The sequence below is a fragment of the Ranitomeya variabilis genome, chromosome 8, assembly GCF_051348905.1.
Source record: "Ranitomeya variabilis isolate aRanVar5 chromosome 8, aRanVar5.hap1, whole genome shotgun sequence".
NCBI classification, from domain to species: Eukaryota; Metazoa; Chordata; class Amphibia; order Anura; family Dendrobatidae; genus Ranitomeya; species Ranitomeya variabilis.
In genome coordinates, this window is record NC_135239.1 from 70,548,113 (window position 1) to 70,560,349 (window position 12,237).

The 12,237-nt window shown below is 39.5% G+C and overlaps 1 protein-coding gene across 1 annotated transcript in view; it reads left to right on the top strand.

Annotated features, from left to right (window-relative positions):
* LOC143788076 (putative ferric-chelate reductase 1) overlaps positions 1–12,237 on the top strand; it is a 70,003-nt gene that overhangs the window by 3,982 nt on the left and 53,784 nt on the right. Inside the window, exons 2-3 of the mRNA XM_077277444.1 lie at positions 8,824–9,019; positions 10,784–10,917. Of these exons, the coding sequence (XP_077133559.1) occupies positions 8,824–9,019; positions 10,784–10,917 (330 nt within the window). The remainder of the gene's footprint in view (positions 1–8,823; positions 9,020–10,783; positions 10,918–12,237) is intronic.

A 12,237-nucleotide genomic window follows, 5' to 3' on the forward strand; every position in this document is an offset into this window, starting at 1 on the left:
CTATGTAGACAGCTGTGGGCTGAGATTCATAGCCTAGGAAGGGACCATGGTTATTGGCCCCCCATGCTACAAACACCAGCACTCAGCTGCCCCAGAAATTGCACATCTGTAAGATGTGCCAATTCCGACACTTAGTCTCTTTCTTCCCACTGCCCTGTGGCATATGGGGTTATGAGGGGTTAATGTTACCTTTGTATTGTAAGGTGACATTAACCCAGCTTATTAATGGAGAGGTGTCAATAAGACACCTATCCATTACTAATCCCATAGTATGTAAAGGGTTAAATAAACACACACACATGCAAAGTATTTTAATCAAATAAAAGACTAAACACTGTTTGACCATTTTATTGTTACTGCCATTCTAAGCGAAGCCCTCGATCTCCTGGAAAAAATTAAAATAAAAAAACAACAATATACCCATATCTGTCCGTCGTACAGTCAGTACCACGTCGTAAACCATATCTGCCTTATATACGGTTTACAACTGGGAGCGGTGCTAATGCGACCGTCCTGGTTGTAAACTACTGGGAAATGAATGAAATGCTGGGAGCGGAGCTTCAGTGACTAGCGGTGAAGTCACCAAAGCTGCGCTCCCTGTCGGCATGAACTCAAATGAACTCTTGAGCGTGGGAAAATGCCAGATGATCATCTTTTTTACAGGAGAATGAGGGCTTCCCTTGGAATGGCAGTAACAATAAAATGGTCAAACAGTGTTTAGTGTTTTATTTCATTAAAATACTTTATTATGCATGTGTGTGTTTATTTAACCCTTTACATACTATAGGATTAGTAATGGATAGGTGTCTTATTGACACCTCTCCATTACCTAAGCCGGCTTAATGTCACCTTACAATACAAAGGTGACATTAACCCCTTATTACACCATATGACAAGGCTACAGGGCAGTGGGAAGAGAGAGGATAAGTGCCAGAATTGGCGCATCTTACAGATGCGCCTTTTCTGGGGTGGTTGGGGCAGATTTTTTTAGCCATGGGGGGGACAATAACCATGGTCCCTCTCTAGGCTATTAATATCTGCCCTCAGTCACTGGCTTTCCCTCTCTGGCGCAGAAAATTGTGCGGGAGCACATGCCATTTTTTTCTATGAAAACATTCTTTTATTAAATACATACAGGTCCCAAATTTTACACACACATACTACTAACAGTATTAGACACTGACATCTATAAATCTAACTATTCTGTACTGTATGTAAACCATTTCTCCTATTCTGTCGGCTTCTGCAATGATTTTGCAGAAGCCAACAAATGAATTATCGGCTATTCTATCTATGAAATATAAAGATATGTATATATGTATATATATATATATATATATATATATATATATATGTGTGTGTCACTGACATATATATATACTAAATGGTGGCCCGATTCTAACGCATCGGGTGTTCTAGAATATGTATGTAGTTTATTTATGAAGATTTCAGAATAATGCAATGAATATACAGTATTCGGCCGGCCTGGAGTGACCAACTAGCGAAGCGTGGTTCAAAACCCGCGCCAATTTGCGGCCGGACTGTGTCTGTCACTGATTGGTCGCACCCGGACGGGTGCCCCGACCAATCAGTGAAGCCAGGGCCGGCTCCAGGTTTTTAAGGGCCCCGGGCGAAAGAGTCTCACAGCCCACGCAGCATATAACACAGCCCTCGTAGTATATAGCACAGCCACATAGTATATAGCACAACCATGTAGTATATTGCACAGCCACATAGTAAATTGCACAGCTATGTAGTATATAGCACAGCCACGTAGTATTTAGCACAGCCCTAATAGTATATTGCACAGCCACGTAGTATATAGCACAGCAACATAGTATATTGTACATCCACATAGTATATAATACAGCCACATAGTATATAACACAGCTCACGTAGTATATAGCAATGTGGGCACCATATCCCTGTTAAAAAAAGAATTAAAATAAAAGATAGTTATATACTCACCTTCCGGCGGCCCCCGGATCCAGCCCAGGCCTTTAGCGATGCTCCTCGCAATGCTCCGTTCCCAGTAATGCCTTGCGGCAATAACCCATGATGATGTAGCGGTCTCGCAAGACCGCTTCTTCATCTGGGGTCATTGCCGCAATGCATTCTTGGGACTGAAGCATCGCGAGGAGCGGGAAAGGCTGCCGCGGACGTTGGAAGGTGAGAATATAATGATTTTTTTTTATTATTATTATTGTTAACATTATATGTTTTTACTATTGATGCTGCATAGGCAGCATCAATAGTAAAAAGTTGGTCACACAGGGTTAATAGCAGCGTTAACGGACTGCGTTACACCGCGTTATGCCGCGGTGTAACGCAGTCCGTTTAACGGACTGCTAAAATGCTATGTGGGCACTGACTGGAGGGGAGTATAGAGGGGGCACTGACTGGAGGGGAGTAGGGAGTGGCCAATTCGCGGCCGGACTGTACCTGTCGCTGATTGGTCACGGCCGGCTGGGCGCGACCAACCAGCAACTCGGGATTTCTGTGACAGACAGACAGACAAACAGATGGAAGTGGACCTTAGACAATTATATATATAGATATATATACATATATATCTATATATGCATATACACACGTGGTCAAAATTGTTGGTACCCCTTGTTTAATGACAGAAAAAGCCACAATGGTCACTGAAATAACTTGAATCTGACAAAAGTTATAATAAAAAATCTATGAAAATGAACAAATGAAAATCAGTCTTTGCTTTTCATCCATGGTTCCACAGAATTAAAAAAAAAATAAAACTCATGAAATAGGCCTGTACAGAAATGATGGTATCCCTGAAAATAATGTGACAAAAGGGACATGTTAAATCAAGATGTGTCCACTAACTAGCATCACAGGTGCCTACAATCTTGGAATCAGTGAGTGGGCCTGTATATAGGGCTACAGATACTCACTGTGCTGTTTGGTGACATGGTGTGTATCACACTCAACATGGACCAGAGGAAGCAAAGGAAAGAGTCCTCTTAGGAGATTAGAAAGAAAATTATAGACAAATATGTTAAAGGTAAAAGACCATCCCCAAGCAGCTTGATGTTCCTGTGACTACAGTTGCACATATTATTCAGAAATTTAAGATCCATGGGACTGTAGCCAACCTCCCTGGATGTGGCCGCAGGAGGAAAATTGATGACAAATCAAAGAGACGGATAATGCAAATGGTAACAAAAGAGCCCAGAAAAACATCTAAACAGATTAAAGGTGAACTTGAAGCTCAAGGAACATCAGTGTCAGATCTCACCATACATCGCTGTGTGAGCCAAAGTGGACTTCATGGAGGACGACCAAGGAGTACACCATTGTTGAAAAAAAATCATAAAAAAGCCAGGCTGGAATTTGCCAAACTACATGTTGACAAGCCACAAAGCTTCTGTGAGAATGTCCTATGGACCGATGAGACAAAAATGTAACTTTTGGGCAAGGCACATCAGCTCTATGTTCAAAGATGTAAAAATGAAGCATATCAAGAAAAGAATACTGTCCCTATTGTGAAACATGGAGGAGGTTCTCTTATGTTCTGGGGCTGCTTTGCTGCATCTGGCACAGGGTGTCTAGAATCTGTGCAGGGTACATTGAAATCTCAAGACTATCAAGAGATCCTAGAGGGAAATGTGCTGCCTATTGTCAGAAAGCTTGGTCTCAGTCGCAGGTCATGGGTCTTACAACAGGATAATGACCCAAAACACACAGCTAAAAGCACCCAAGAGTGGCTAAGAGGAGAACATTGGACTATTCTGAAGTGGCCTTCTATATGCCCTGACCTAAATTCTATTGAGCATCTTTGGAAAGAGCTGAAACATGCCGTCTGGAAAAGGCAACCTTCAAACACGAGAACACTGGAGCAGCTTGCTCTTGAGGAGTGGGCCAAAATACCTGCTGAGAGATGCAGAAGTCTCATTGACAGTTACAGGAGTCGTTTGAGTGCAGTGATTGCCTCAAAAGGTTGTGCAACAAAATATTAAGTTAAGGGTACCATCATTTCTGTCCAGACATATTTCAAGAGTTTCATTTTTTTTTTTAAATTCTGTGGAAGCATGGTTGAAAAGCAATGTCTGACTTTAATTTGTTCATTTTCATAGATTTTTTATTTATTATTACTTTTGTCAGATTCAATTTATTGTGGGTTTTTCTGTCATTAAACGAGGGGTACCAACAATTTTGACCACGTGTGTACCTATTCTATGTGTATATATGTAATCTATCTTTTATATTATAACCTGTCAGTGTGTTTTTTACATTAGCCGCATATGAAATGCCAGCTTTTCAAAGGACACCGGTGTGTAAAAATTGCACAGCACTCACATGGTGCGAGTGCTGTGCAATTTTTTCTTGCACCCATTGACTTCTATTGCGGGATGTGATCCATTTTCTAATTACATTCGCAGCATGCTGCAATTTTTTTTTTTTTTTTCCAGCCTGATCGTGATCCGATCCGAGCTGGAAAAAAACGCAGATGAGCACACAATCATAGATTAACATTGGTCCGAATCCAATCAGATTTTTTTATCGGATTGAATTCTTTCGATTTCATCGCAAGTGGGCATGAGCCCTAAGTGAGAAAAACTGACGTCTCTATGAGGCCTAAGGGTATGGGCGCGTAATGTGTTTTACTGATCATTCAGCCTAAAAAAGAGCTAAACAAAAGCTAAAAATAATAAACCTATGCATTGCAATGTAAAAATGACTTGCTGTGCAAGTTTTCAGCCTCTTGAGCCCCTGGTAATTGCTTCAGGCTTCCTTAGCGTAAAATGGGACTTGACCATTTTGACCATTCTTTCTGCAGCTTCAACTTGGAAGCTGCTCACTAATTAATAGTTGCATAGAAAAAATATATGGCGGCACGGATGCAAAAAAAAAAAGAAAAAGGCAATTCAGTAAAAAACACACAGCTGGCAATTTCCTAAGGCATCTTTTTTTTTAACAACTTTGAGGGGTTTGCCTAAATTGAAGACATATTGTGCGCTTAACCTTATAATGTGCAGATTTATTAGAGGGTTTAATGCTCTTTTAATAAATGTGGCATATTTTTAGACTTTATACCACCTATTTATTAATTGACCTATTTTGTGCCAGAAATATTTGCCATAATATTAGTCTAGCACACTGTTACATTGGCCAACATCCCTTTTTCATTACGCTGAATCCTTTTTCAGCGAGGCCATACACCCTTGTCAGACAAGATGTTTTTGGGAACAAAGTGCACCAGAATTCTGATGCATTAAGCCTGTAAGGTTTGTATTAGTACAAGATTGGACAATTGGGCTACGCATGTTATACAACAATAGAGTATAGAGTCCACGCGTAGATGAAAAGTAACAAGTCCAAATGCTGTAATCAATAGACTAAATGGATCAGTGGTTTTACCCTGTCTGACAAAATAATCAAGACACCATAGTCCTCCCACAATACAAGACCTAATCATACATACCAAAGAGACAAAACACCCAGGTAAGTGTTACCGTTAAATGGATGTAGAAGATTTTAGAGGCCCAAAGTCAACACTGGGTGCATCTTAGTAGGTTACTGCATACTGTTTAGTCCAGTGTTTCCCAAACTCCAGCCCTCACAGTCCCACAACAGATCATGATTTCGGGATTTCCTTAGTATTGCAAAGGTGGTGGAAGTATAATCAAGGGATCAGGAATTCTCTCACCTGTGCAACACTATGGAAATCCTGAAAACCTGACCTGTAGGGGCCATGAAGTGTCAAGTTTGGGGAACTGGTTTAGTCCAATATGCAGCAAGCTCTTCAACCCTCTCTACTGGCATATGCAGACTAGGGATTGGGGCTCTGTATCACAAGAACAGAGCATCAACTACATTTTAATACTCTGCTTTTATGTACCGTTTAAATACAATATATATAGTACCTCAAAACATGATGCTAAAGTAAATGTCCACTTTTTATGCATATTGTTTTTGAAATATTGCTTCTGTATTTAATCCACATTATTACATTACATAATTATTGGGCTATTTGAAGCTGTTTTAAGTGTGTTTGTCAGTTATGATTGTTGTGCTCATTTGCAATAAGAACTTTCTCTAACTATGGCGTTTCCTTGTCTTGTATTTTTTCCGTACTTTTAGTGCTTTTTTAGTATAACTAATATGGATGCTTTTTTGTTGTACTTATTGATGGATTTTAGGTGTTAACAATCTATTTGTAAATTAATAATTTGTCCCTTTTTTGTGTTCTTGGTTTACATTAGGTGGTCCTTGTCTTTTATGATAGAACATAGTATGAGTTAATCAAGGTTAATATGTATAAAAGCCATGATGCGTAAAGCTGTTAGATATGATAATGTGCTAATAATAACCTGATGTGTTTGAGGTTATTATTAAGCAAATTTGCACTACTGTAAAACTAACCTGGCCAGGAGGTTTCACACCCTAGATATGACTCATCTTACTGTAATTTTATATGACTCATTTATTATAGAGTAAGCACAGCTACTTTATGACGTATGTCTGGATTTCCTAGAATACTTGACATTTATCCAATTTGTAAGTCATTGTTTGCTGACATGCAAATTATGGATTTAGCTTTAGTGATCACATATATATTATAAAACAAAGTTAAAGTTATATGTTAATGATTATCTTTAGTTAATAAGATTGCACTAAGTTTCATTCTGCAATCTTTATTCATTTTCAGAACCCTGATATGGATTTTGCCTAATCCAAATTTCAAATCTCTCACTTGTGGTAGTGTTTTTCTCACTATTATAGGCTGTATGTATCCAGGGTTTTACTGTCTTTATCAGCTCTTATACCAACCCCGCTTCTATATTTCACTTATTTCTTCATGTGCTTTCCTACTGTAGCAGGTTTTCTCTGCCCTTTCTGAGACTGTTGATGCTTTCTCCCCTGCCCACAGTGATAGACCTGACAATCACCTGCAGCAGCGCTGGGAGAATCCGGCCGGGGCCTATACCGGACTAGTCTCATCTCCTGCTATGATCCTTGACTGCATCTTTTAGCTATACTTTCTCTGAAACACAAGTGCTTCAAGGAAAATATATCTGACTTCAATCATGCAGCCAGGCTCAGATTTATGCTTCCTGTGGTTTGAGCATCATGAGTCAGGTGATATGTTTTCTTTAAACAACCTCTGTTTGGCTTCTATTTAATGAAGCAAGTTGGCCTGAGCTACCCTACAACAGTTTATAGTGCTGGTTAGTTAAAATCAATCAGCACTCCAAAAAGTCACAGTGTAGCCCAGGCCTTAGAGTAAGGCTCACATCACACATGCGCTGCGGTTTTCATTTATATTGGAAACTCAATGCACTGCTTGGTCTATAGCACAATCAATAGAATCATAGAATGTTAGAGTTGGAAGGGACCTTCAGGATCCAACCCCCTGCTCAATGCAGGACTCACTAAACCATCTCAGACAGATGTCTGTCCAGCCTCTGTTTGAAGACTTCCATTGAAGGAGAACTCACCACCTCTGGTGACAGCCTGTCCCACTCATTGATCACCATCACTGTCAAATAGTTTTTCTAATATCTAATCTGTATCTGCTCCCTTTCAGTTTTATTCCATTGCTTGCTTATTCCATTGCTTCTCGCGTTTCCATGTGCAAATAAGAATAATGACATCCCTTCAGATATTTGTACACAGCTATTAAGTCTCCTCTTAGCCTTCTTTTTTGCAAACTAAACATTCCCAGATACTTTAACCATTCCTCATAGGACATACTTTGCAGCCGCTTACCATTGTGGTACCTCTTCTTGAACTTGCTCCAGTTTTTCAATGCCTTTTTTGTAAATGTGGTGCCCAGAACTGGACACAGTATTCCAGATGAGGCCTGACCAAGGAGGAGTAGAGGGGAATAATACTTCATGTGATCTAGACTCTGTTTCTCTTAATACATCCTAGAACCGTGTTTGCCTTTTTTGCTGCTGCATCACACTGTTGACTCATGTACAGTCTGTGATCTATTAGTGTACCCAAGTCTTTTTCACACGTGCTGTTGCTTAGTTCTATTCCTCCCTTTCTGTAGATAAATACCACCAGCATCCAACAGATCTCATTGACTATTGCGGGTTGGATTATTGACAAATACCAGGTTTCACCAGAATAAGCTAATGTTACGATGCTCAAGATGTTGAGTAGAATATGGTTCAGCAAACAAGCAGTGACAAGCTTCACCTAGATAGAAAAATGGTAATCTTTTGTACAGCAGCGGTGTAGAGTGTGACTTGAAAGCCATGCCCACCTATTCTCATAATCTGCTGAATTGGTTCTGTAGCACCTGCTCTTTTTATTCTTTATCCTTAACTGTCTTATATTGATGTCATGGACGCTTAAAACCTTTGGGGTTCCTATGCAGCATTATGCTATAATGCAATCTTTAGAATATTAGGGATATATAATGCAGCACCTTCTGCAACCTTCCTATGGTTTCCTGCAGTGGGGACATCACATTGACATTGCAAATCCCCACTGCTGGCAATCCTTGAGCTCAGTGGTCTGTGCTATCTGCATCAGCAGAGCCACTAAGCTTAGTGATTGCTAGTGGAGATGTGTGATGTCGACGTGAATTCACCGCTGCAGCCAAAGCAGATACCATAGCAGCGGCGGAGAGCATGACCTGGACCCAGGGAATGTGAATACTTGCACTGTTTATTTTATAAGTATAAACACTTTTGACGACCACTTTTTTGAAGTGAAAAAACCATTTCACTGATATAGTTAATAGTAATGTGTAGCTAATAATGACATTATTTATCACCGTACTCTATTTCTGCACTGACAATAAATGTGGAACCAATATTTTAATTTGCATTTTTCTTTCAGAAGAAAATGTACTTGTTTGGATTCCTGATTCTTGGATTTTTGGCTTCACATGTGTCCACATTTAGCAATGGTCTGGTCTATAAAGCATGTGACACAATGAAGCCAGAACATGGCACAACAGTACCACAGACAACAGAGCCGCCATATATTGTCTCTGCTTCCAGCTACTCATATAGACCAGCAGATGAAATCACAGGTAAGTCAATATATGGCTTTCAAGATTTAATCTACAGTATATCCAGGTAAGCTTTCTAACGGATTCATAGATGGTTCACATTTTTGTCTTCTTCTCTTTTCTTGCAAATCTCAGAATCAAGAAACAATTTAATAGTTGATAATAAAATATTATTACTGAAATTGTAATAATGTTCACCTACAACATCTTTATCCTTCCTTCTAATTCAATATTTTAGTAGGAGGGTAGCTGGAAGTAGGTGAAGAGAAGAAAGCAAAACATGTCTTCTGGATGTATCTTAGATTATCCTTGATAGATTTCTAATGAAGCAATCACAGAGTGTGTGAGATAGATATGCATCCAAAGATTAGGATTAGATGGTATTAAACCTGATTAATTGTCTTATATGAGTTATATTTGGAGGAAATTGCTGCCTGTCCTTTATAGGACAATAAGAAATATGGGAATAGTGTTTTATAATTCTAGTCCTTCGCCGTTAGATTAACATAATATTAAAGAGGTTGTTCACTGCTTGGACAAACCTTCTTAAATAATACAATCCACAATGTAAAATAAAAACACCTTCTACTCACCTCCTATACTGGCACTGTTCCTTGGAGGCGTGGAGGCAGGTCTGGAGGCTTGCATGACTCTGTTATGCCGCGTGAGTCCTTTGTCACGGTTCCACACCTCAGTATGCCTGGGAGACAGTTACTGACAGCTCAGCCATCCAATCTCTTACAGGGGTGTGCTGAGCTGTCAGTGTGTTGATTGAAAGCTCGACTGTCCAATCTGAGACTGGGAGGCACTGGCTGTCTTCAAGTGTTCATTATCCCAGGTGATTGCCAGGCTACTTAACTGAGCTGTTTCTCCCAGACCTCTGCCAAACGTACATTCAGCTAAATGTGGTTTGTTTCCTCTGTGCCTTGCACTCGGTATTTTGATCTTTTGTTGCCTGACCTTGTTATGACCATCCGTCTGTTTAACACCTTCTGTTCTGATCTGCTATCCTCCTGGTACTCTGACCTCGAATGTTACCTGACTACACTTTTGTCTCTTCCTTTTGTTTATGATGTACCCTCCTGGCTTCGGACCTTGGACTCCTTGACTATCCTGACTCATGGCTTGGCCATGAGAAGTGGCTAACGTCACACACTACAGTCGCTAATGTGCTATTGCTCTCACACATCTTTCAGACATCCTAGGTTCATCCAAAGTGAGAGCACAACAGCTGAATAGTGGTCACTGATGCTGCAAGGTTCATGTAGCATAACAATATCACGTACGCCTTGGGAGACCCAATGCCAACATCGCTGGAACAGTACCAGTATAGGTGACAATAGGTTGTTTTCATTTTTTCATTGGGAAGTGTAGTATTTTAGAAGTGGTTGTCTGAGTAGTGGACAACCCCTTTAACTTAAGAAAAATGAGGGGTGAAAAGAAAAGTTAGAGGATAGAAGACATGGAATTCCTTGATTTGCTAATTAATATTATTTCAAGGAATCTCTACAACTAGAATATACTCCATCTTTTTCAAACCTGTCCATATGAATAGCAGTAAACTAATGATTTTTGGGGGTTTTCAGAATGTATAAAGGTGTATGGTTATTTCTTCTTATAGTAAAAAAAACATGTCCCTGTAAATCATGGTAGAAACTTTCGAAAGTGATTTTTTTTTTACCTACCGTTATGAATGAGTATATGGTGTATGTATATATAACTATCTTAGACTTTATACTATTGGACAAGGCATATAAAAGTAATAACTGTTCCAACTACTGGAAGTCACCCTACAGGCAAATCCAGGAATGCATTTCGAAGGATTTCTTCTGCAAGCTCGTACTGTACCTGGAAATGAAATTGTTGGCCATTTCATTGTGACAGCTCCGAATTCACAAAATCTCAATTGTGGCAATGCTGTGAGTATATGTGGCTTTGTCTAACTAGATGTATTTAATCTGGATGACATAATATTATCTTCCGACTTCCATTTTTTTTATTTAGGCTCAATGGTTTAGAGAATTTCTTAAATCTGTAAATGGTGAGAAACCATTACAAATTTTAATGACAAAATGCTCAGACAGGTTTGATGGTCCCTCTTTGCAACACTGTAAATTCAAAAGTATTTCAATGAATCACAATGTCAATTCATCCAAACTATTGTACTATCAAAGACCCTTCTAATTAACTGATTGTCCCAAGTGCATGCAAGTCAATGACAGTTTATGTATTCCTTCAGTGGGGGCAGAATCAAATTCCTTCCCTCTGGTTCGTAGAGAGAGACACCCGTTTGGGACCATCTTATGATGTTCATATGCACTTTGAGAAAGTCCAATAGCAGCCATTGTTTCTCACAGTCCTATCATAGGAAAACATTTTTAAGTGCAAGGGTCTAAAGATTGCAGGATTGTGAAAAACTCTAATTTCCTGTCATTTCTCTGCCAATCCCAGAATTTGGGGTCTATACAGATGGTTTTTTTTAATAGTCTTGCTTTTACAGGGAATTATTCTAATACCAATAGATATTATAGAATTTCTTTCTATCCAGTTATGCACCATGAGACAGAAATACACTGATCTGATTCCATCATTAAAGAAACCCTCCTCCCATCAAAATTGTTATCCTCTTAATATATTGCAGTTATCATATTATACACCACTCTGTACTTACAATTGCTCATTTTGCCTTTCTATCCAGCAAATTATTCTCTATTCTCTGCTCTATATAGAAACAGGAAGTCTATTTTCCTTGCATCAGTCATCCCCCTCTTCAACTCTGGACTCTGCTGTTCCACCCCTCCCCCTGCCAGGGACTTTTACAGTGATGACTCATGCAGGGAAAATTGACCTCCTGTTTCTACATAGAGCTTAGAAGGACTCAGCTAGTCTGTTTTTAATCACATCATAAATAGGGAGACAACAAGCGCAAATAGGGTCTTATCTGGTAGACAAGAAAGGTGAGACAACAGGAAGCTGCTCTCTTTTTCGGGTTGTGATATACCCACAACTGAGATATTTAAGTGAGAATCAGCTGCTGCAGTACCTCCAAGGACAGAGAAGACTGACTGGTAGATGATTGCTTGGGGGATGGCAGTGATGACCTGCGCTTGATGAATAATTCCAATAGGATCCAACAGACGTGAATTAAAAAGTGGCTTATTCTCAACTCGAATCAAAGGACTAACTTCTTCATCAGGTCTACTTGTGACTCCTAGTTCTCTGCACTATAGATAGTACCT